Source organism: Amyelois transitella, chromosome 27, assembly GCF_032362555.1.
Source record: "Amyelois transitella isolate CPQ chromosome 27, ilAmyTran1.1, whole genome shotgun sequence".
Taxonomy (NCBI): Eukaryota; Metazoa; Arthropoda; class Insecta; order Lepidoptera; family Pyralidae; genus Amyelois; species Amyelois transitella.
The window spans coordinates 2474154-2494474 of record NC_083530.1 but is presented as its reverse complement, the minus strand read 5'-3'; the positions used below and the strand labels follow the sequence as shown (position 1 = coordinate 2494474).

The window sequence follows — 20321 nt, the reverse complement described above, 5'->3', positions numbered from 1 at the left end:
TTTATCTCTGTAGCAAATTTCATCAAAATCGGTTCAGTGGTTTAAGCGTAACAGACAGAGTAACTTTCGCCTTTACGTCGATATAGGAGTGATTTGATTCAAGTGCTGGAAACTACGCGGCACGGTGGTTTTACGAGTTTTAGTTTTTTTACTAACTAAAACTGGGGGCACACTGGAGGCGTGTGCTCTTGCATACAAAAAAAGAAAGCTTTTGCACACCGTGTTAGTCCATTTTTCTGTGCTGTAAGGGTTGACCTGACTTCCTCTATATACCTATAAAGAACGAATCATAACAAAAGTACGGTACGTGGAACTTAAAGTACCTACCTATGAACTGTGTGTGTTTATACCCAGATGATTTTTCAAATTTGCCGCTGTAATGCCGATCACGTATACGATGACAAATTAAGGATGCACTTCCGTCTGTGTGGGTTTGTTTGGTTTCTTATTTCGGTACAAAAAATTTGCTTATACAAAGCGTAGTGATTATATACTCATTGGCTAATACATTATGTAAATGGAGGCGTAGGCGGTAAATATTGCAATATTGAGATTCAGTGTAGTATTTTGATTATACCGGGAAGTCTTCCATTTGGTGACTGTGATACGTGAGAAAGGTGGCAACTTCTATATTTTTTAAAGGATTGATTGACTCATCACTGCAACGTAGTGATTATATTTTCTTTGGTGAGATGTATTTGCATGTGGAGAAATTGAAATAGATTGACATTGAAATCACTTATGTACATACTGGTGAGTAAGGTGTGAACATGCTATTCCTACATTACATAAACTATCTTAATTAAGCATTTATTTTATTTCCGGCCAGACTGCTTGTTTTGTAAATTTAAGAAGAAATATATTTTTGTATGTACCTATTTCTTTGATATGTATCAAAATGTTACCAACTGTATCCGATGAGAAAGCACTAAATTCGACCTTTGATGTGCCAAAGTTCTTGAGTCTTGACGAACCAAAAGTATACGTGCTCAAGTTTCGTATGAAATTTGAAGAGTACTTTTTTTCCTCATTAACGACCCTTAACCTCAAACAAAACAGCCTGAAATAATTTAATCAATAAGCATCGGAGTCCTGAAAAGGGGTGCTAGGCGCTAAGCTATGACGAACTCTGTTCTCTGACGTGGTCCAGAAAGCGCTTAAGTTAGCGCCGCAAACTAAGTTGGCAACTTAAATCAGGTAGGCAAGAGAATCGAGGTCATACATCCATAGTACTAGGTAGTAGCAAGAATTCTAAAGCAAAAATCGCCTCGATATCCGCCCCTTTATTCACTAACGTTAAAGGGTAATATAATGTTTTAGGTTCTTTCTATTTCTACTACTTCGGTCAACTTGAAAACTAGAAAGAGATAGACTGAAAACATATCCCTTTAAACTTCGTGAATGTCCCCAGCGCCCGCGTATTCTCGCTCTTCCTACCATTCCAGTTTATGACATATTGCCTTTCAACTTTCGTAACTTAATGCCCAAAGTCTACCATTGAAGTTTGGCTCACGATTTTGTTGGGTCTTCGTTTTTTTAGTAACATATGCATAAATACGCCTATATCCCTTGCGGACCAAACAGAGCCAACAGTCTGGAAAAGACCGAGAGCTAACGTTCAGCTGTCAACGAAACATGTTCGTAACCAGTCGAAACTGACCAAGACAACTGATGATTCGTATGCGGTGTATGGTTTACATAACACGTTGTTTGTAAAGTTTATTATTACTTTTGTTTCAGTGTCACGATGAACATTCGCACCTTCGTATTTTTGGACCTGGAGACAACGGGACTACCGAGAGAGGAGAGAAACCATACCAAAATAACTGAACTATGTTTGATCGCGATATCAAGATACGATATTCTTGTTTCCAAAAATGGCCGAATACCGGCATGCCATAAATTGTCATTGCTGTTCAACCCTGAGAGAAATATTAATCCTGTGGCAGCCCATATCACAGGGCTCACAAATGAATATTTAAAAAATTGTCCAACTTTTGTTGAAAGAGTAGATACTATCACTTTTTTTCTGGAAGAATTGGAAGAGCCCGTTTGTTTAGTTGCCCACAACGGCAGCGCTTTCGATTTTAAGGTTTTATTAGCTGAATTTGTAAAAATCGAAAGGATTTTACCCAAAAGGTTGCTATGTTTAGACTCTTTGCTTGTGTTCCGGAAGATTTTGAAGGATAATCCTGTTAATTATAAGACTTTAAATTCTAGTGCTGATGATAGTATTCTTACTGATGATGAAGATGATGATTTTCCTGCGTTATCTTTAAGTAATGAAGATTGGACTGAAATAGACAGGTTGGATACACCTCAACCAAACATGTCATTTAGAGGTGTTTCTTCTAATACTACACGCATCATTAGTAATTCCCAGAGAAGTAATTACACATTGACATCACTTTACAAGCGTTTGTTAAATAAGGACGCAACAAATGCTCATAGGGCTGAAGGAGATTGCGTAATGTTATTAGAATGCGTTATGGCTTTGAAGGAAGATTTTTTGTTTTGGGCAGACGCATCCTGTAAAAGAATGGATACTGTAAAACCATTTGTACCTTATTAAATCGTGACGATGAACAATTATCTAACATTTCTTATTGATTGAAATTGTTCTCTATGTTTTGTATGTAAAACATTATACTTTTTATAACACTGTTTTGTTTTAGACTGATGTTTTAGTTATCTAAATTGTTTAATTTTATAAACATGTATTTATTTTAATCTTTAATTCGATTTAAGATTAATACAATTACAAACACAATTTTGTAATAAGATCGTGAAACCTCGGGGTTTAAATATTTTTAATGAATAATGATTGTTTTAATATAAAAAGCGCTCTTTATTGAATGGTTTGAGTTTTTATTTTGTTTACATCTACTTATTTAATTTATGAAAGCTGACAAGAACATAACAGTGGAATTTTTTTCTTTTCTGATATCACACTTTTATAGTCTATTTAAGGCTATTAAAAAGAGAGAGAAGTTAAGTCATATATGTGTCCTACTAACGTTCGTGAATAAACCTCATGAAAAGCATTTTTTTCTCTTTTTCTACTAATTTTGTAAACCTCAATGCTAGAAGAAGAGAGAAGCTAAGACATTGCTTTCAATGTTCGTGAATAAGTCCACTGAACAAGCTGCACTACACTCGTATTTAACATTTATTTAGTAACCTAACATTATCCCAATATCAAGTGTCCCTGTCCAATTCTCATACAAATCCAATACAATTTAAATGTCAATGTCATTTCGGTATATTGTACTGTGCGTTTTAACTGCACTTTTGTTTGCGGCATAAACTAAATAGAGAATGGTTTGCTGTTTCTTTTTTCTTTGGCTTCGCTATTTATATTCTTTGACGTTAAATAATTAATATTCTTTGACATTAAATAAAAAAATAAACACAATTAAATAACACATAATATACAGAGTAAATATCTGTGGCTTCTTTGTGGGGTTGGTTGGATTTTCCATGACTTTCCTTCCAATTTTCAAATATTTTTTTTGTCAAAGAAAAAAAAAATTTTGAACAATCCACCTATTTCTGAAGATAAGTAAAATTGCAGTATGACAACCATAGCTATCAACGGCGTACCGTTTTTGGTAAGTATTTATAATTAATTTTGTGAATTGACCAATATCGAAGACATGTAAAAATTATTTTAATTAATTTCTGTTTCAGTGTTCTCTAAAACACGCTGCTAAATTACTATGGAAGTACATCAGGTCACCCTTTCAGACCCTAAATTTTGCACAACTACCTGGACAACCCAAAAATGTAAAAACTCTTTACATACTTGTTGAAAAGATGGATCCGGAAATAGTTTTGCAAAGATTGAAGAATTTCAATATACGCGGCAGAAAACTCCATTCATATATACCTAAACAAGTGCCTAATGTAAGTAGGAAATTATTTATTGAATACATTCATATTATTGAAAAAAATTAACTATTCTACATCACTTTAATTAATCCAAGCAGCTGAGCATTGCCTGTGAGTCTTCACACTTATAGACTTGTTTACTGTGTGGTTCCCGGCACCAATACAAAAAAGAATAGGACCATTCCATCTCTTTCTCATGGATGTCGTAAAAGGCGACTAACGGATATGCTTACAAACTTGGGATTCTTTTTTAGGTGATGGGCCAGCAACCTGTTACTATTTGAATCTCAATTCTATCATTAAGCCAAGTAGCTGAACATGGCCATTCAGTCTTTTCAAGACTGTTGGCTCTGTCTACCCCGCAAGGGATATAGACGTGACCATATGTATGTATGTATGTTTACCTTGAAAGGGATACAGACATGTTTATAAGTATGTTGATTCAGAGGGAATGAATCCATGGTGAGCTGGGAGATGCTTCGTGTATAAACCTAACCTCATCAAGGTTTATGGTCATAAGCTCATAGGTGTGTCCCGGACTCCTCTTCTCAGAGGTGAGAATGTCACCGGGACTAGCGCCTAGTAGGATTATGTACTAGATTTTAAGATAATAACAGGCTATTTTTTAATTCATAAGCCCTGAACAAAAATTGAGTAAATAAATAAACTTAATTATTGTTTTCAGTTAACAGTATCAAAAAATAATTTTGTTGCCCATAATAATGAGGTGAAAAAAAATAAAAAGATGATACGGAATGATCCTGAAAAACCAGATTATGTAAGTAATATTTTTATGTTAAGTAACAAAACTGAAACTTCCTTGCCGTCTGGTAGCAAAGAAAAAAAGAGATTGTACTTTCATTGCAAAAAGATCACTGAGTTATGAACATTTTGAATTGCTACAGCACACATGTCTTAGTTTTAAGGATTTGCTATTGTTATATGTATTTGTTTTGTGTATGTAACACTTAAATAAATGTTTTATCTGTCTATTTATCTATTAAGACAATCTTGGGAACACTTTAATTCGGCCTACTTCTTTTAAGCGAAAAGCTGTGATTTGAAATTGCCACCTCCCATCTCTCTTCCCCTACACATACATATAACTTGTGGATTTCAAAGCAAGAGTGAATAGGCACTATTTGAGTATACATGCACCACCTTAGGCATCATCTTGCTTAACACCAGGCAGATTGAGGTGAAGCACATTCAAATATGTCAACTGGTCTGATCCCTGGAGAGGACAATACCAGTAAAATAATTTGTTCTACGTGCCGTGTGGTTCCCGGCACCAATACAAAAAAGAATAGGACCACTTCATCTCGTTCCCATGGATGTCGTAAAAGGCGACTAAGGGATAGGCTTATAAACTTGGGATTCTTCTTTTAGGCGATGGGCTAGCAACCCGTCACTATTTGAATCTCAATTCTATCATTAAGCCAAACAGCTGAACGTGGCCTATCAGTCTTTTCAAGACTGTTGGCTCTGTCTACCCCGTAAGGGATAAAGACGTGATCATATGTATGTATGTAATTTGTTCTACTAATATGATATAATGAACTGTAATTAGTTTATTTTATTATATTCAAATCTCAATTCCATTATAAAGGCATACATTACAGTGTTTTCAAGAACTGTTGGCTCTGTCAATCACATAAGAGATAACAACATGATTATATTTTTTTGTGTCAGATCAGACTATCAGACTGTTGGCTCTGTTTACCCCGCAAGGGATATAGACGTGATTATGTTTATATGTATTACTTAAGTTTGAATGTGTACAAATAAACACACGTGTTTCCACCAGGTAATGACGCTAGCGCACGCGGAAATTATGGCGGAGATGCAGTACAAATATACAGGACTTTACGAGTTGAGCAAGAAGAATGGTCACACCCTGTTAGAGGAGATAACGCATGTGAGTCTGTCTCTTTCTTCTGGTGTTAGAACTTAATTTCTCACTAGCTGTCGAATCGAGTCGTGACTCATAAATAAAATCCTACTAATATTATAAATGCGAAAGTTTGTGAGTAAGTCAGTATGGATGTTTGTTACTCTTTCACGCAAAAACTACTAAACCGATTACGATGAAATTTGGTATGTAGGTAGCTGAAGACCCAGAATAACATAAAGGCTACTCTTTATCCCGGAGTTCCCTCGGGATTGATAGGGTTTCCATGCGGACGAAGTCGCAGTCGGCGTCTAGTAAAAAATAAATAAGTATATACGGGAACAATTTCACAGATTGAGTTAGCCTCGAAGTAAGTTGGAAACTTGTGTTACGAGAACAACTCAACTATTTTATAATAAACTAGCGACCCGCCCCGGCTTCGCACGGGTGCAATGCTGATACTAAATACTACAGAAGTCGGCCAGTACCGCCGAAAGCGCTACTTCCCCCAAATCTTGTGCTGTAAAGGACCATATAGATCTATGTACCTATATTAAATCAACAATGTATTTAAGCTATTTAATTGAATAAAGATTAATGCTGTATTGGTTGAAATCGCTTCAAAATTTGCCATTATTTGTCATTAAAAGTACATACATACATACATATGGTCACGTCTATATCCCTTGCGGGGTAGACAGAGCCAACAGTCTTGAAAAGACTAATGGCCACGTTCAGCTGTTTGGCTTAATGATAGAATTGAGAAAAAAGTGTATTACAAGAAAACGCTTTTTTCTCGAGAGAGAATATAATTGTAACTAGTTCCCTTTTCACAAAAGCTATGTATTTTCAACTTATCATCATTTGCAGACAATCTTCGAACGGCTCAAGTTAATCATGGACAGAAATCCAAACTCGATGACCTCGTTCAATCTGAGCAAGGCATACCGCCGCGCTCACCCGCACTTCGCCGATTTCCAGATGATTCTGTCGACGCTGCAGAAAGTGCAAGATGTAGCCGGAACGCCGCGTACGATAATCACTGAACAGGATATTACAGTTATCAATAAGCAGCCATGTCGTGAGTCTTGTTTTTTTTTTTTAAATTATTAACTAACACTTGCACAGGGTGTTCACTCGCGTGGGAATTTGTTAATTTATATCAATCTGTACTTATATAATAAAGCTGAAGAATTTGTTTGTTTGTTTGTTTGAACGTGCTAATCTCAGGAACTACTGGTTCGAATTGAAAAATTATTTTTGTGTTGAATAGACCATTTATCGAGGAAGGCTTTAGGCTATATAACATCACGCTGCAACTTTTAGGAGCGAAGAAATAATGGAAAATGTTAATAAAACGGGGAAAATTATTCATCCTTGTGGGCTTCAATGATGCCCAAAATAACTATTCCACGCGGACGAAGTCGTGAGCAAAGCTATATAATATATAATCTAAGTATACTATTATACAATGTGACTTTTAATTCAACTGCATAAATTTTACTGTTAAGTGTACTCATCTAAAGGATATTTAAAAACGTTAAAAGAAAAATATTGGTTCATATTTCAGAAAGTACGAAAAAAAATAAAAGTATCAAAATCCACGATCCTAAATACGTCATATCACCCCGGCCGGCGGAAAAGCGACACGTAAGATTCAGAGGTCGACGATACAATTCATTCAGCTGAGCGATCTCGACAACTCTGTACTTGATCTTGATACTAGAAAAATAATTTATTTTTCAGACATTTATTTTCATGTTTAGTTTTAATTTCTTTTTGTAGTATTGTTCTTTAATAAAGCGTGTGACGTAGTTTTTGAGGGTTTTTTAAAAGTGAAAATGATGACGATTAATTTAAATAAAAATAGGCTCAAACGGCTCTGAAGCATGGGTATAGTCTATGTTTAAAAGGATGCAGTTGTTTTTAATGTCACCCTGTATAATAGGACGACGTTAGCGTGACAAGGGGTATGATCACCGCATATCCATAGCCTCTGACGGCTTCTGTGGCGCAGTGGTATTGAGCTTATCTTTGGCACTGGAGGTCCCGGGTTCGAATCCCTGTCAGGGCATGATGAGAAACGAACTTAGTTTGATTGCCCTGGGTCTTGATTGTTTATTTATTAACTTATTTATTATAAAATATAGTATCGTTGAGTTGACATCTCGTAACACAAGTCTCGAACTTACTTCGAGGCTTATAAAAAAGAATATATTACAAATTTTTCTCAATATATTGTTTCAGTTATTGGCAACATCCCGTATAAGAAGGTTAAAGCTAGCTGCAACAAATACACTGAAGCCATCGTGAAAAAGGTATGGTTTATTAGGGTGCGATGGGCCAGCAACTTGTCACTATTTGAATCTTAATTCTATCTTAAAGCCTAATAGCTGAATATGAATATTAGTCTTTTCAAGATTGTTGGCTCTGTCTACCCCGCAAGGGATATAGACGTGATTATAATGTATTTCTCTTTGCCAAAGATGTCGTTAAAGGCGACTTAGGTAATAGGCACAATCAACTATTGCAAGCTTCTTCTCATTCCCATGAAGATTGTAAAGTCAATCAAGGGAGAAACTAAAAAAATTGGAATACTTTTTAAAGATAATGGGCTAGCAAAACAACTTGCAACTCATAACCATGATTAAGCCATCTACCTGAATGTGGCCTTTCAATTTGTTGGCTCTGTATACCCCATCAGGAATTAAGACAACTGGACAAATTTGGTACTAATAAGATATATTTTTTTTTACATACATATCGGTCACGTCTATATCACATGCGGGGTAGACAGGGCTTCAAAAAGACTGAAAGGCCACGTTTAGCTGTATGAAGTTTTCTTTGGGCTAGCAACCTGTCAATATTTGAATCTCAATTCTATCATAAAGCCAAGCAGCTGAACGTGGCCTACCAGTCTCTTCAAGACTTTTGGCTCTGTCTACCCCGCAAGGGATATAGACGTGACTATATGAATGAATGAAGTTCCCTTTTATTATAATTATTTAGGTAACCCACGACTTTTCAAGACTGTTGGCTCTGTCTTCCCCACAAGGGATATAGACGTGACCATATCTATGTATGTATGTATGTATTTAGGTAACAGAACACGTGGACAGTTTGGACACGACCATACAAGATGTGGACGCGGAAGAGGAAATAGCCAAGAAGAAAGTGCGCGCAGAACTCAAGAAATTGACGCCTTATCTCAATACGGTGAGAAATAAACGTACTTTAGTATGTATAAAGTAATATCTTTTAAGAAAGACGTTGCGTTGGGATACCGCTCCAAACTGGAATAATCTATACTAATTTTATAAAGCTGAAGAGTTTGTTTGTTTGAACGCACTAATCTCAGGAACTCCTGGTTCGAATTGAAAAATTCTTTTCGCGTTGAATAGACCATTTATCGAGTACGGCTTTAGGCTATATAACATCACGCTGAAACTATAAGGGGCAAAGAAATAATGGGAAAAAAAACGGGGAAAATTATTTATCCTTGAGGGCTTCAACGATGCCCAAAATAACTACTCCACGCGGACGAATACGCGGGCACAGCTAATAAAAATATAACTTAAATACTATATGTTTTGTACTCAAGCCAATGCCTTTCTTTACATTTTCCTGTCGTGGGCCTATTGGAAGAAATATATAGTGCCCTTGTACTAAATTTCTCTTCAGTTTTTAAGTTCTATTCTTATGTACATAAATAAATATTGAGTTTCTTTTATTATTTGTATCTTTTTAAAGGGGACTTAAATTTGTGTCAGGATTTTTATTTTCAAATTTCTTATTTAATTTTTATGTTTCATTTGAAGCTAACGATACTTTCAGAGTCAAGGTATGTTTTATTGATTTTATTTAAATACAATTTATTTTCTCCAGATTATTCGCGAAGTGGTGACAGAAAACTTTGTCCCAGAAAGATCGCCGTACCATAGATTCAGAGTAAGTCAATTTACATCATAATGACTCTTCCCCTATATGTTTGAAAAAAGAACTAAAAAAAGAATATGCATATTCTCTCTAACTATGAAAATGCCTTTTGAACATATTGAGAAATGAAAATTACTTAATTCTGAACTTGAAACTATAATTTTTGTGTTACATTAGTTTGAATACTAACCAATGCTCTTACGCTGAGGGAAAACATCGTCAGGAAACCTGCACATTCAGGCAACTGGACCTGGATCTATCCAATACGGGTGAAGTCAGACGGGAGTCGCTTCGTGTAAAAACCTAACTCACCAAATACATGATCTATGGTCAAATGCTCATCCCGGGCCCTCCCCAGAGTGGTGAGGATGTAACAGAGATCCAGGCCAGGAGGAAGAGGGAAGAAGATGAAACTATTATTTTTATTCATACATACATACATAATGGTCACGTCTATATCCCTTGCGGGGTAGACAGAGCCAACAGTCTTGAAAAGACTGAATGGCCACGTTCAGCTATATGGCTTAATGATAGAATTGAGATTCAAATAGTGACAGGTTGCTAGCCCATCGCCTAAAAAAATAATCCCAAGTTTGTAAGCCTATCCCTTAGTCACCTTTTACGACATCCATTGGAAAGAAATGAAGTGGTCCTATTCTTTTTTGTATTGGTGCCGGGAACCACACAGTTTATCAGTGTTTTCAAGACTGTTGGCTCTGTCTACCTCACAAGGGATATAGACGTGATAATATGTATGTATTATTCATTTCAGATATACGGAGAACCGTTCCTACCTCCAAAGGAGACAATGGCACCGTTTCTGAAACGTTATCACCCGGTCAAAGTGGTCCGTTCGGACCGAATGTATAATCTGTTGAAGATGTACATATCACTACCTCAGTACGGTAGCATAATGGCTATGGATGGAACTGTTGTGGGTGAGTAATATATATAATACATATATGTGTGCCGTGTAGTTAGGCGACTAAGGGATAGGCTTATAAACTTGGGATTCTTCTCTTAGGTGATGGGCTAGCAACCTGTCACTATTTGAATCTCAATTCTATCATCAAGCCAAAAAGCTGAGCGTGGTCAAGCAGTCTTTAATACAAGTGGCTCTGTCTAGACTGTAAGGGATGTAGGCGTGACTATATGTATGTATGTATGTGGAATGGGACCGCTCTCTTTTTTTTCTCATGGATGTCGTAAATGGCGACTAAGGGAAATAAGTGCACATTCATCTAATGCAAGCCCTTTTCATGTAAAAGTACATAATAAGTATATAGCTAGATATAATAAGTTATTTTTTTTTAAATTTACGTTGGACGGAGCTGATGTTAAAAGTAAGTAAATGCTTTATTGTTCACTAAAGGAGTACATTACAAATAAAAACAGTACAGTACAAAGGCGGGCTTATCCCTAAGTGGGATCTCTTCCAGCCAACCTGACAGTAAGAGGAAAAAGTTGATTTGTAATATTGTTTCAATAACAGATGGCGCTAAACTCGTTATACGACCGTCAGAACAGATGATGTACAAGATTCCCGAAAGCTTTGTCAAGGAGATGAGATCCGCCATGGCGCGAGGGTACCGGCCGAGCGAGGAACAGGCATGTAGGAATACTAGCGACCCGCCCCGGCTTCGCATGGATGGCATTCATGAACATTTATTGAAACACTCTATCTATTAAAAACATGTTTCAAAATCCGTTGTGTAGTTTTGAAGATCTAAGCGTACATATATAAATACAGACAGATCCGGGAAGCAACTTTGCTTTATACTGTGTAGTGATTTGAGCTGTTACTACCGTGCTGTGTAGTTTGGTTCTCGGCTCTTAATGGGGCCACTCCATATTTTTCCAATGGTCGTAAAAGGCGACTAAGGAAAATGCTAATAAACTTGGATTCTTGTAGGCGATCGGTTAACAATCTGTCACTATTTGAATCTCAATTTCATATAGACGTGATGAGATGTATGTATGTTACAATGCTATTTGTGATTTTATTCGCGAAATTATCAAGATATTTGGTTTTTAGTTAAATTAAAAATTTTGAGTGTAAGAATCTCTATGCGAAAAGGTATCATAAAAATCGGTCCAGTAGTTTTGAGTGCATTCTTTTCGAACAAAATTACAAATCTTTTGTCATCATAAGTAATATATGTTATTTTAATAATAAACTATCTTCTATATTTTTGCAGGACAACAAACTTTTGGAGGAAAAAGAAATGAAAGAAGACTGGGTTGAGCCGTGGGAATAATGGGAATTTCCAGCTGTAGATTTATTTAATTAAGAATATACATATGTGTAATATATAGAAATAAATGTTCCGTGACTTAATTTTTGTTTATATTGTAATCCTTCAAGTCAGAGTGTTGATGGTCAAATAGATAAGGTGCCCATTAAAGTGTGAGCATGTACCAAAGACTCTGGAGTTAAGTACATTAGATTGAGTGCTAACCAATGCTACTATGGTGAGGAAAAACATTGTCAGGAAACCTGCACATTCAGGCAACTGGATAGTATTTTAGTCTTTGATACTATAATGATTTTCGGGGGAACTTTCGGTAGTTCACCAACGGTACACAATTTAATAGTGATAGTTTTCAGACGTCCTGGTAAAGGGTCAGGTCAAGAGTACCCGAAACCGCCGAGCTTGCATGAAGAGAGTTATGAATGTGGATGAAGCGAAGGACGTATGCAGAGATCGTGGCAAGTGGAAAGATGTAGTCTCTGCCTACCCCTCCGGAAAAGAGGCGTGATTTTATGTTATGTAGTTTTCGCCGAATAAAAACAACGTCGCGGGTGATACGCTGCTGGGGCTGCTCAAAATTTACCTATCTACTAACTAATAAACTCGGATACTTCTTTTACCTGATGGGCTAGCAATAGCAACTTGACAAAACCATAGAGTAGCAAGGACAAGAAAGAATTTATGGCTAAATTCCATCATTAAGTCATCCAGTTGAATTCGGCCTTTGAATCTTTTTGTTAGTCTGTTTGGCAACTTTTGTAGACTAGATGCAACCAGTATACATTTAAATGATGAAAATAAAAAGCAGTTTAGAAATAACTGTCATTTAATCTACGTAAGAGTGTCCTCGGATCTAATATATTCACCGATATCTGCTTGATGGAATGCAATGGTGGCCAGTGGGTCTGCGTGCCTACATTCCGTTGTAGAACGGGCGGCTACTCCGAATCCGATGGGAATGTCCGACATTGTGTATATGACTACTCCTTGGTGTTTTGGTGTGTTCTCTGTTATACGACCTAAACCTGCAAATAAAATGTTATTTTATTAGGAAGCGTAGTTAGAAATAGATAATGAATAAAAATAATAGTCGTATCTTCTGAATAAACAAAATTAAAAGTAATATTACAAAGAATATTTTCCCTTTATGGTTTTTTTTAACATAAATGTTTAGTCTCCCATCACACAGCCAGAAAAACAATGATGAAAAACAAAAATTTTTGCTTATGTTTTAGATATTTATCAGTATATGTATTTATTGTAGAATAGGTTGTAGATGAGTTAGAAACCTATGACAAAAGTCTCAAGCTCGTATATGTAACCATTTTTAATTATTTATCTAATAATGCAGGCAGGTATGGTCTCTGGAAATTTTTAAAGAAAGAATACTAACCACTCTTTATAACATGGTGTCCATATAAAAATTGTTGCTCAGAGGAGGGCTTCACCCAAATCTTAAATGGGGCGTATGGAGCAATGTATGTCAATGCAGTTATATGTAACCTAAACTTATTAGTCTTTGTAAATTTTCCAAAACATGTTCCCGCTGAAATTAAATGGTCTGGTTTCACAGTTTGTGCTAGTTGCAGAAGCCTTTCTGAAATGTAATAAACTCTGTCCTTTTTCTCTCTAAAGCAATATGTACCATCTGGTCTGTCTATGAGCAGCTTTACGTTTACTCCGATACTGAAAAATAAAAAGATTTTCATATGAATTATATAAAGAAACAACTTTATACATTGATATCTCCAAGTTATGAATACAGCGAAAATGAATTGTCAGGACTTACTATTTAGTTAATTTTTCGAACAGTATCCTAGTTCTGTCTTCCGATAAGACCTTCATGATGGTATAAGTATGTTACTTAATATATAAAATTAATTATTATTTTATTTTTAATTGTACAACACGTGCAGAATCTCTCAACCGGACCACATGAGTTTGACACTGTCAGTCTGACAGCGACATTATGATTGATATAACGCGAAGGAGAGTGAAATCATACAGCAAAAACTTACGGAATTGTATAATACTCGGTTTTAATAATATTTGCATATATAATTGTGTTATTTTATTTTCTTCGATTAAGCACATACGTAAATGTAATTTCATGTGGTGTTGCACATTACTTTAGGGAATTGTACGATATAGTTTCCATGCGATCCTTGATCGGTCTTTCATTCATTTCATTCATGTTTATCTCGTGAGCTAGCTATCTCGAACCGCAGCAAGGTGAGCTGAATTTCCTTTGGTTATTTGATGTATCTCATCGTTCTAATATTGAATTAAATTGTAATGTTATATGAATTTTCTATGAACTACTAATTTCAAACTTAAATACAAAAATAGTTCGCATACTTTCCTCTATGATTCACTCGGATGTAACATCGTTTTGTACTTAAACATCTGGTACTAAGCGCCCTTGAAATGGGATTGTGTGGTATTATTAACTAAACGATGTAAACATTTACGTACACAACTAATGCACCTATAAAGATAAGCTCTATAACTAAACAAGGAAATTAGGTTACAGAATTGCATTTTATTTAAAATTATTAATTTTACTTAGAACAACTAAGTAAAGTTTTGATATGTAAAAGGAGAACTTTTTTAAGTCTAGTAGATTTACCTTATCTATCAACAAATACCATTCCTATTGATAGTTTTGTTTATATTTTGGTCTTATTTAAATTGAATAAAAGTTTTTCGAATTGATTACATCTATGATTACATCGTTTTTTTGGTAAAAAGGGTGAAAAAACTTAAAAACTAAAGTTTTATTTTGATAACGGATGTAGCTACAAACAAGGAAGATATATCTAAGAGATCAAAAAAAAACATAATGATAGGTACCGTAAAACGGGGTGGATAGACACGAATTTTATCTTTCGGACTGAATTCTTATTGTTATTGCATACTGAGTTACATAATAATAAATACATGTTGTGAGTTGACGGCAAATTGAATAAAAAATGCAATGAAAGGGGGCGTTTCTATTAAGACGGCACATTGGGTCAATAGAAACGACGTAAGGGGTCAATAGAAAAAAATGTTAGGGTTGTCAAAACCTTAAAAACTTTATTAGTACCTAGGTAATAGATATAGTGATTAAAGAGAAAGACCTCAGATTATATTTGCCTAGAATTTGTGTAAATTAGATGAAAAAATATGACACCAGTGTTGGCCACTTATATACTTACATGAAAAACAAACAGCATAACAGAAATATTTAAATAATAAGGGAATTTTTCGTGATACGTGTGATTGACAACCCTAACGGATTTTTTTCTATACAACCCCGGTCGTTTCTTTTCCGACTTGCTCGTTTCTATAAACCCCATAAGACGTTTCTATTGAACCCATACTACGTATCTATTCAACCCTTCCTCGTTTCTATTAACCTCAAATCTGAATTAAAATGGACTTGATAATCTTTTCTTTCTGATATATTTATATTTTAAATGAAATTGTAGTTATGATTTGTTTTAAATAAGTTCCGATGATTTATCATGCTAAATATTGCCTTTTTATGCTACGGAAACACAGTTTTTCAATATAAAACGATTAACTTTTTGAGAGCTCGCAAACACAGTTTTTTCGCAGATGACTTCTGAACGCTTTTTTTCACTTTCTACTAACTTCAGAGCATTCCGGTGTTGTCAAATTATAAAAATAATGTTACCTTCAAAAATTAAAAGAAATTAGTAGAATTTAGTGTCCTGCGGTCTTTATAATAATGTTTAAAAAACTTTTTTGGTTTTGTTTCTATTCAACTCATGATTTCTATTAACCCCGTTTTACGGTACTTAGTTCCTACTAAGAAAAAAAAACTTCAATAAAAATTTATACTGATTGATTCCTATCAATCAGTTTAAATTTTTATTGAAGTTTTTTTTTATTATTGTTTTTTAAATTGGTTGCTGCAAATAAGGCAACGAGTCAGACAGAGTTACAGTTTTGATTGGATTTTTCGAGGAATGGTGTAAATAAATGTAAAAATAAACCGTGAAGCCGATTACTTCTCAGAACATATAACAAGGTTTTATTTTCGTTTTGTGTTCTTTTTCTCAAAAAATTTAATTAGCTCATTAAAATGAGAGAGACGGGTAACACGAAAAGTTCAATAAGGACACTAGGGTACATCTATTTTTGTAAATGTCAAGGTGATTTCAAGGAACTTGTCAGGCAACAGTTTTATTAAAATTTAATGAAGCATATATGTATCTAATGCAATGAAATTATGAATAAATAAAGGACAAAAATAACTAATTAATTGTTTCTATCGTGCATAAAAAAAAACAAAAACAGTTTCGATTCTACTTCAAATTTTAGATTTTAATGAAATTTCGCCAACTGCTGAATGTTTAGGAAGCGACTGTTTAAATATAAATAAATTCATCAACATTGCGATCACTATAATATACTTATTGACATACTATCGCTCTTTCTCATCTTTGCGTGTTATAGTATAACATAAAAGCAGAGGAAATATTAGAGATTATAAGAACCTGATATTTGATATGTTGATTTCTTGACGAATTAGAAGAGTTTCACACAGCATTGACCGAATGAAAACCTACGTTTCGCCTGTACAAATTTGTAGGAGAAATGTAGTTTACAAACCATTCCCTTTTGACCTATTTCGGAGAAGTAATTAGCGTCAACAGGTGAGGCTAACCGAAGGCCAGTGACATCATGGGCCCGCCCTTAGGAGTGGCTTGGTTTGTCCTGAATAACATGTAGGTAGGTACTAAACTAATGTATGTAATAATTTATAGTGAAAATGTTCTGTGACATAGCAACAGTAAAAATCATGGCAGAAGCATCGGAAGGATGATATTGATGCGATTTTTTGGTTTTTTAATTAGTACTTAAAGTGCATAAGTTGATACATAAAGATATATATTTATGTATATTTAATATACGACGATGCTTATGATGGAAATTCAATTGTTAAGAACACCATTATACCTATGTAATACAAATGGTATTCATTAAATTGTGGCGACATCTGAACGCCACAAGTCACAAAAACAAAATCACGCGACGCTATCTATCGGTCAAAAACAGCGAAAAGTCAAAATCGCGCAAGCAAAAATTCCACGGATTGGAGCATATACATATTATTATGTATACAACCTCCGACACAACATCATCGGACCCGCGTTTCCCCAGGCATAACACCTAGCCTGGCGGAAGAACTTTCCTTTGGTGGCGGTCGAGCCCGAATCATTGCACCCGCAATACAGAGGTATAAAAAGCACGTTAACTTACTTAAGTACAGTAGAATCCTGTTATAACGACGGCCAAGGGACCGGTGACATAACGTCGTACTAACCGGAAGTCGTATTAAAGGAACAGAAAAAAAAATGTTTTTTATTTATCAAATATTACAGATATAGGTATGCCCTTTAGGTGACGAGCAAATAACAAAACTAATTTTAATCAAAATATGTATTTATTAATTAAATCTTCAAATTATGTAAGGATGTGTAATATACCTACATGTATTGTAATGTACTGCTTTCTTATAAGTAAGTATAAATCTATTCTAACAACTTAACATTAGTGCAAGAAGTCTGTATTTTTTGTTTGTTTTCTGGTTTTATTTGTATAGTAGGAAGTACGAACTGCATTATATAAACGAAACATATCGCCAGCTTCTAACCGTTGTATTATAACACTTTTTTCTTCAATGGAGAAACTTTTTCGTTTAGCGGAAGCCATTTAGTGCGCGTCACTCATTACAGTCATTACCCGCAAATTTGTACTGCCGTAAAATATGTAAACAGTCAATTTTCAAACAGAGGTGTCGCGCGGGGCGATAGCTGAGATAGCTATTCATTTATATTATTCTTTCTAGGAATTGCATATTTGTAAACACGGCAACGCTCATCGTAGTAACCGGACAATCATGTGTGAAATTCGGTCGTTAAAAGCGGTTGGTCGTTGTAAGCGGAGTTGCAATAAACGAATGTCTTTTCATTCAAGTTATACTAGAACCAAACAAATGCCTAAACTTGCGTCGCTAAAAACGGTTGGTTGCTGTATGCGAAGTCGTACTAAACGGACTACACTGTAGGTACCTATAGAAATGGTAGGTAAATAATAATGAGATATAGGTAATGGCCTATCAACCAACAGCTATTTATTCCATCATTAATACTTAGCTTCATCTACCCCTTAAGGGATAAAGACTATAATATGTATTCAGGTATTTTGATAAAAAAATGCCTCATAAGTCATCACCAATCACCAAATTTAGATTGTTTCACACAAGCGACCTTGTAGTCAGTCGTTAGCTTTTCCTCATTTCATGCATACGTCACACTCAACCAGACTGACTCATTTCTTATCATTAGTTCTCTACGGAAAAGGTGTTTAAACGATTACTTTGAAATGAGTGGAATATTGTTTCTCAATCACAATTTCTAGGTAGTTAGCGGTCGGTTCCTTTTAAGAAATAATGTACCTAATTAACCCTTTAGGATTATTTTAAATCGCTGGACCGAATTTGCTTAAATGAATAAGTTTAATTAATTATCAGCGGTCAAACAAAATTTTTATCTCAAAAAAATTTCTGCTCGAAAAACGGAAATTAGTGCGAGCGAAAAGGGAAACAACTATATTTCAGGTTTATATTTCCGGTTAAATTTAGTAAAGAGTTCCTATGTTTTTTATTGATTCCCGATATCTGGAAAATTAAGCATTGTGTGCGTATTTGATAAAAATATATTATTATTTGGTCTTTTGTACGCCGTGAAAAATCTAAGACCCTTGACGACTACCAGACTGGGCAGCCGCCCGAGAGTGAATATAACGGAAGGTCGTTCACACCGATAGCTTTTTATTTTTTTACCACTAAGGAACTTTTATTTAAAAAGGGTATACCTATGTATAACGTCTCAAGTTAATATATCAATTATATGAACTCGAGAAGTTAGACAAAAATAAAAAATGTATTCATATAAACCCTTTTTTAAAAAAAACGTAAATTTTGCGGTCGTACGATAAGGTGTGTAAATCTATATTTAGTATTTAGGTTCTATTTCCTTTAGCAAAGTTGGGATTGTGTGCATCAGATGATAATACTCAGCGCTTTAGCAGACAAAGGATGAACATGAACTGAGATCAACACATTTACGCGATCGCATTTATGATGTTACGATGATTCAGTCCAGGCAAAACACTAACCTTTCAACTGAATCATTTAGATTTCCCGTTGATGTTGCGTAAATAATCTGGATGCCCAAATCTTGTTTCAGATTTTGCAAGCAGTCTGTGTTTAACCGCCTTGCCGTGCACACGTGTGATAAAAATTAAGAAAAAAATGTTGAACTATTATCCGAAAAATTTTCGCGCGCACGGTTGGGGATGGCATCGTGGCGCTAGTGGTGCGAAAGCAGTAGCCGGTTTTTTGGATGGTGAACGCGGGAAAAATTTTGGGAGATCCGATCAAGTGGGGGGATTGTACCCGAAATTGCCAAGTGAGGATGACTCGGGATTTTCTGGAGTGAAGTTGTATCCAGCTTTACCTGTGGAGGAGTACGAAAATGGTGCTGTTGAAGAAGTAATTGAGGAAGACTGCGCTGCCGTCAAAGTTAGCGCTGAGGTTAGTGTTTCTTTTTTAACTTGTTGTCTATAAAAAAGCACTTAAAAAATAATGAGTCCATGAATGCAATTTCTTGCTAATTTTCACGTAGATAATTATCATTAGTTTGTTTACAAACATTATTTTGGTCGACCTTATCGTAAGACTATTAAAAGATAAGTTAAACGTTTATATTCTTTTATCATGAATGAGAATTTATAGTTTGATTTGATTATGCCTGAATTAGATATTATTTATCTATCGATTAATAAATATCAAATTCATAATTTTGTATCGATAGATATTTTATTAAGTTAGTTTTCAAAATTTTCTATGTTTTCAGTTTCGCTTTCAGATAGAATATTCTCAACTGATTACAGATATATAAATTTAAACATCTGCATAAAACATGGGTAGGCAGCGATATACCTATTAGCTACAGCAGCCACAAGAACATTTTGTTGGTACTAATCTAAATAATTTTATGTCTCAATAAATTCACTTTGATCTTGTTGTCGTAAAACTAGTCATTTCTGCAATAACCTTCGAAACTAAACTTAAGTAGGTAACTTGTCTGGTAGCAATATCTATCAATTTATATCCGAAAAATAACCTTGACATTGTAAAAAAACGTGGGATCTTTATATGGAACTACTTGTAATTTAAACATAGCGCTAAATTATCAAGGTACTGTTTAGACATTTTGAAGATGTAGCGTGGGCAGTTCTATCATCAACCGTATTAAAATTAATCGTAAATG

General features: G+C 34.9%; 4 protein-coding genes across 5 annotated transcripts in view; 3 read left to right on the top strand and 1 right to left on the bottom strand.

The window, feature by feature from the left end:
* The first annotated feature begins 416 nt into the window (after positions 1-416).
* Positions 417-2856, top strand: LOC106142133 (three-prime repair exonuclease 1). 2 transcript variants are annotated; one of them, XM_013343762.2, is made up of 2 exons: positions 417-753; positions 1741-2856. In XM_013343762.2, exon 2 carries the CDS (start codon positions 1748-1750, stop codon positions 2570-2572), a length of 825 nt encoding a protein of 274 aa, XP_013199216.2. In that variant the 5' UTR covers positions 417-753; positions 1741-1747; the 3' UTR covers positions 2573-2856. The 2 variants fall into 2 exon arrangements, with proteins under 2 accessions (XP_013199216.2, XP_060807985.1); XM_060952002.1 differs by having other exon boundaries at positions 417-762.
* Positions 2857-3328: 472 nt separating this feature from the next.
* Positions 3329-12056, top strand: LOC106142127 (uncharacterized). Its single transcript, XM_060951915.1, has 11 exons — positions 3329-3611; positions 3691-3906; positions 4577-4669; positions 5699-5809; positions 6653-6863; positions 7994-8100; positions 8882-8998; positions 9668-9730; positions 10491-10656; positions 11211-11330; positions 11917-12056. Coding segments are annotated over exons 1-11 (1242 nt in total). The 5' UTR covers positions 3329-3575; the 3' UTR covers positions 11919-12056.
* Positions 12057-12778: 722 nt separating this feature from the next.
* Positions 12779-13919, bottom strand: LOC106142135 (60S ribosome subunit biogenesis protein NIP7 homolog). Its single transcript, XM_013343765.2, has 3 exons — positions 13760-13919; positions 13364-13656; positions 12779-12995 (listed from the first exon to the last, which is right to left on the bottom strand). The coding sequence occupies exons 1-3, from the start codon at positions 13813-13815 to the stop codon at positions 12802-12804; spliced, it is 543 nt and encodes a 180-aa protein (XP_013199219.1). The 5' UTR covers positions 13816-13919; the 3' UTR covers positions 12779-12801.
* A 240-nt stretch (positions 13920-14159) lies between these two features.
* Positions 14160-20321, top strand: part of LOC106142153 (calpain-B) — a 44661-nt gene continuing 38499 nt past the window's right edge. Inside the window, exons 1-2 of the mRNA XM_060951974.1 lie at positions 14160-14202; positions 19236-19582. Of these exons, the coding sequence (XP_060807957.1) occupies positions 19301-19582 (282 nt within the window). The 5' untranslated portion in view covers positions 14160-14202; positions 19236-19300. The remainder of the gene's footprint in view (positions 14203-19235; positions 19583-20321) is intronic.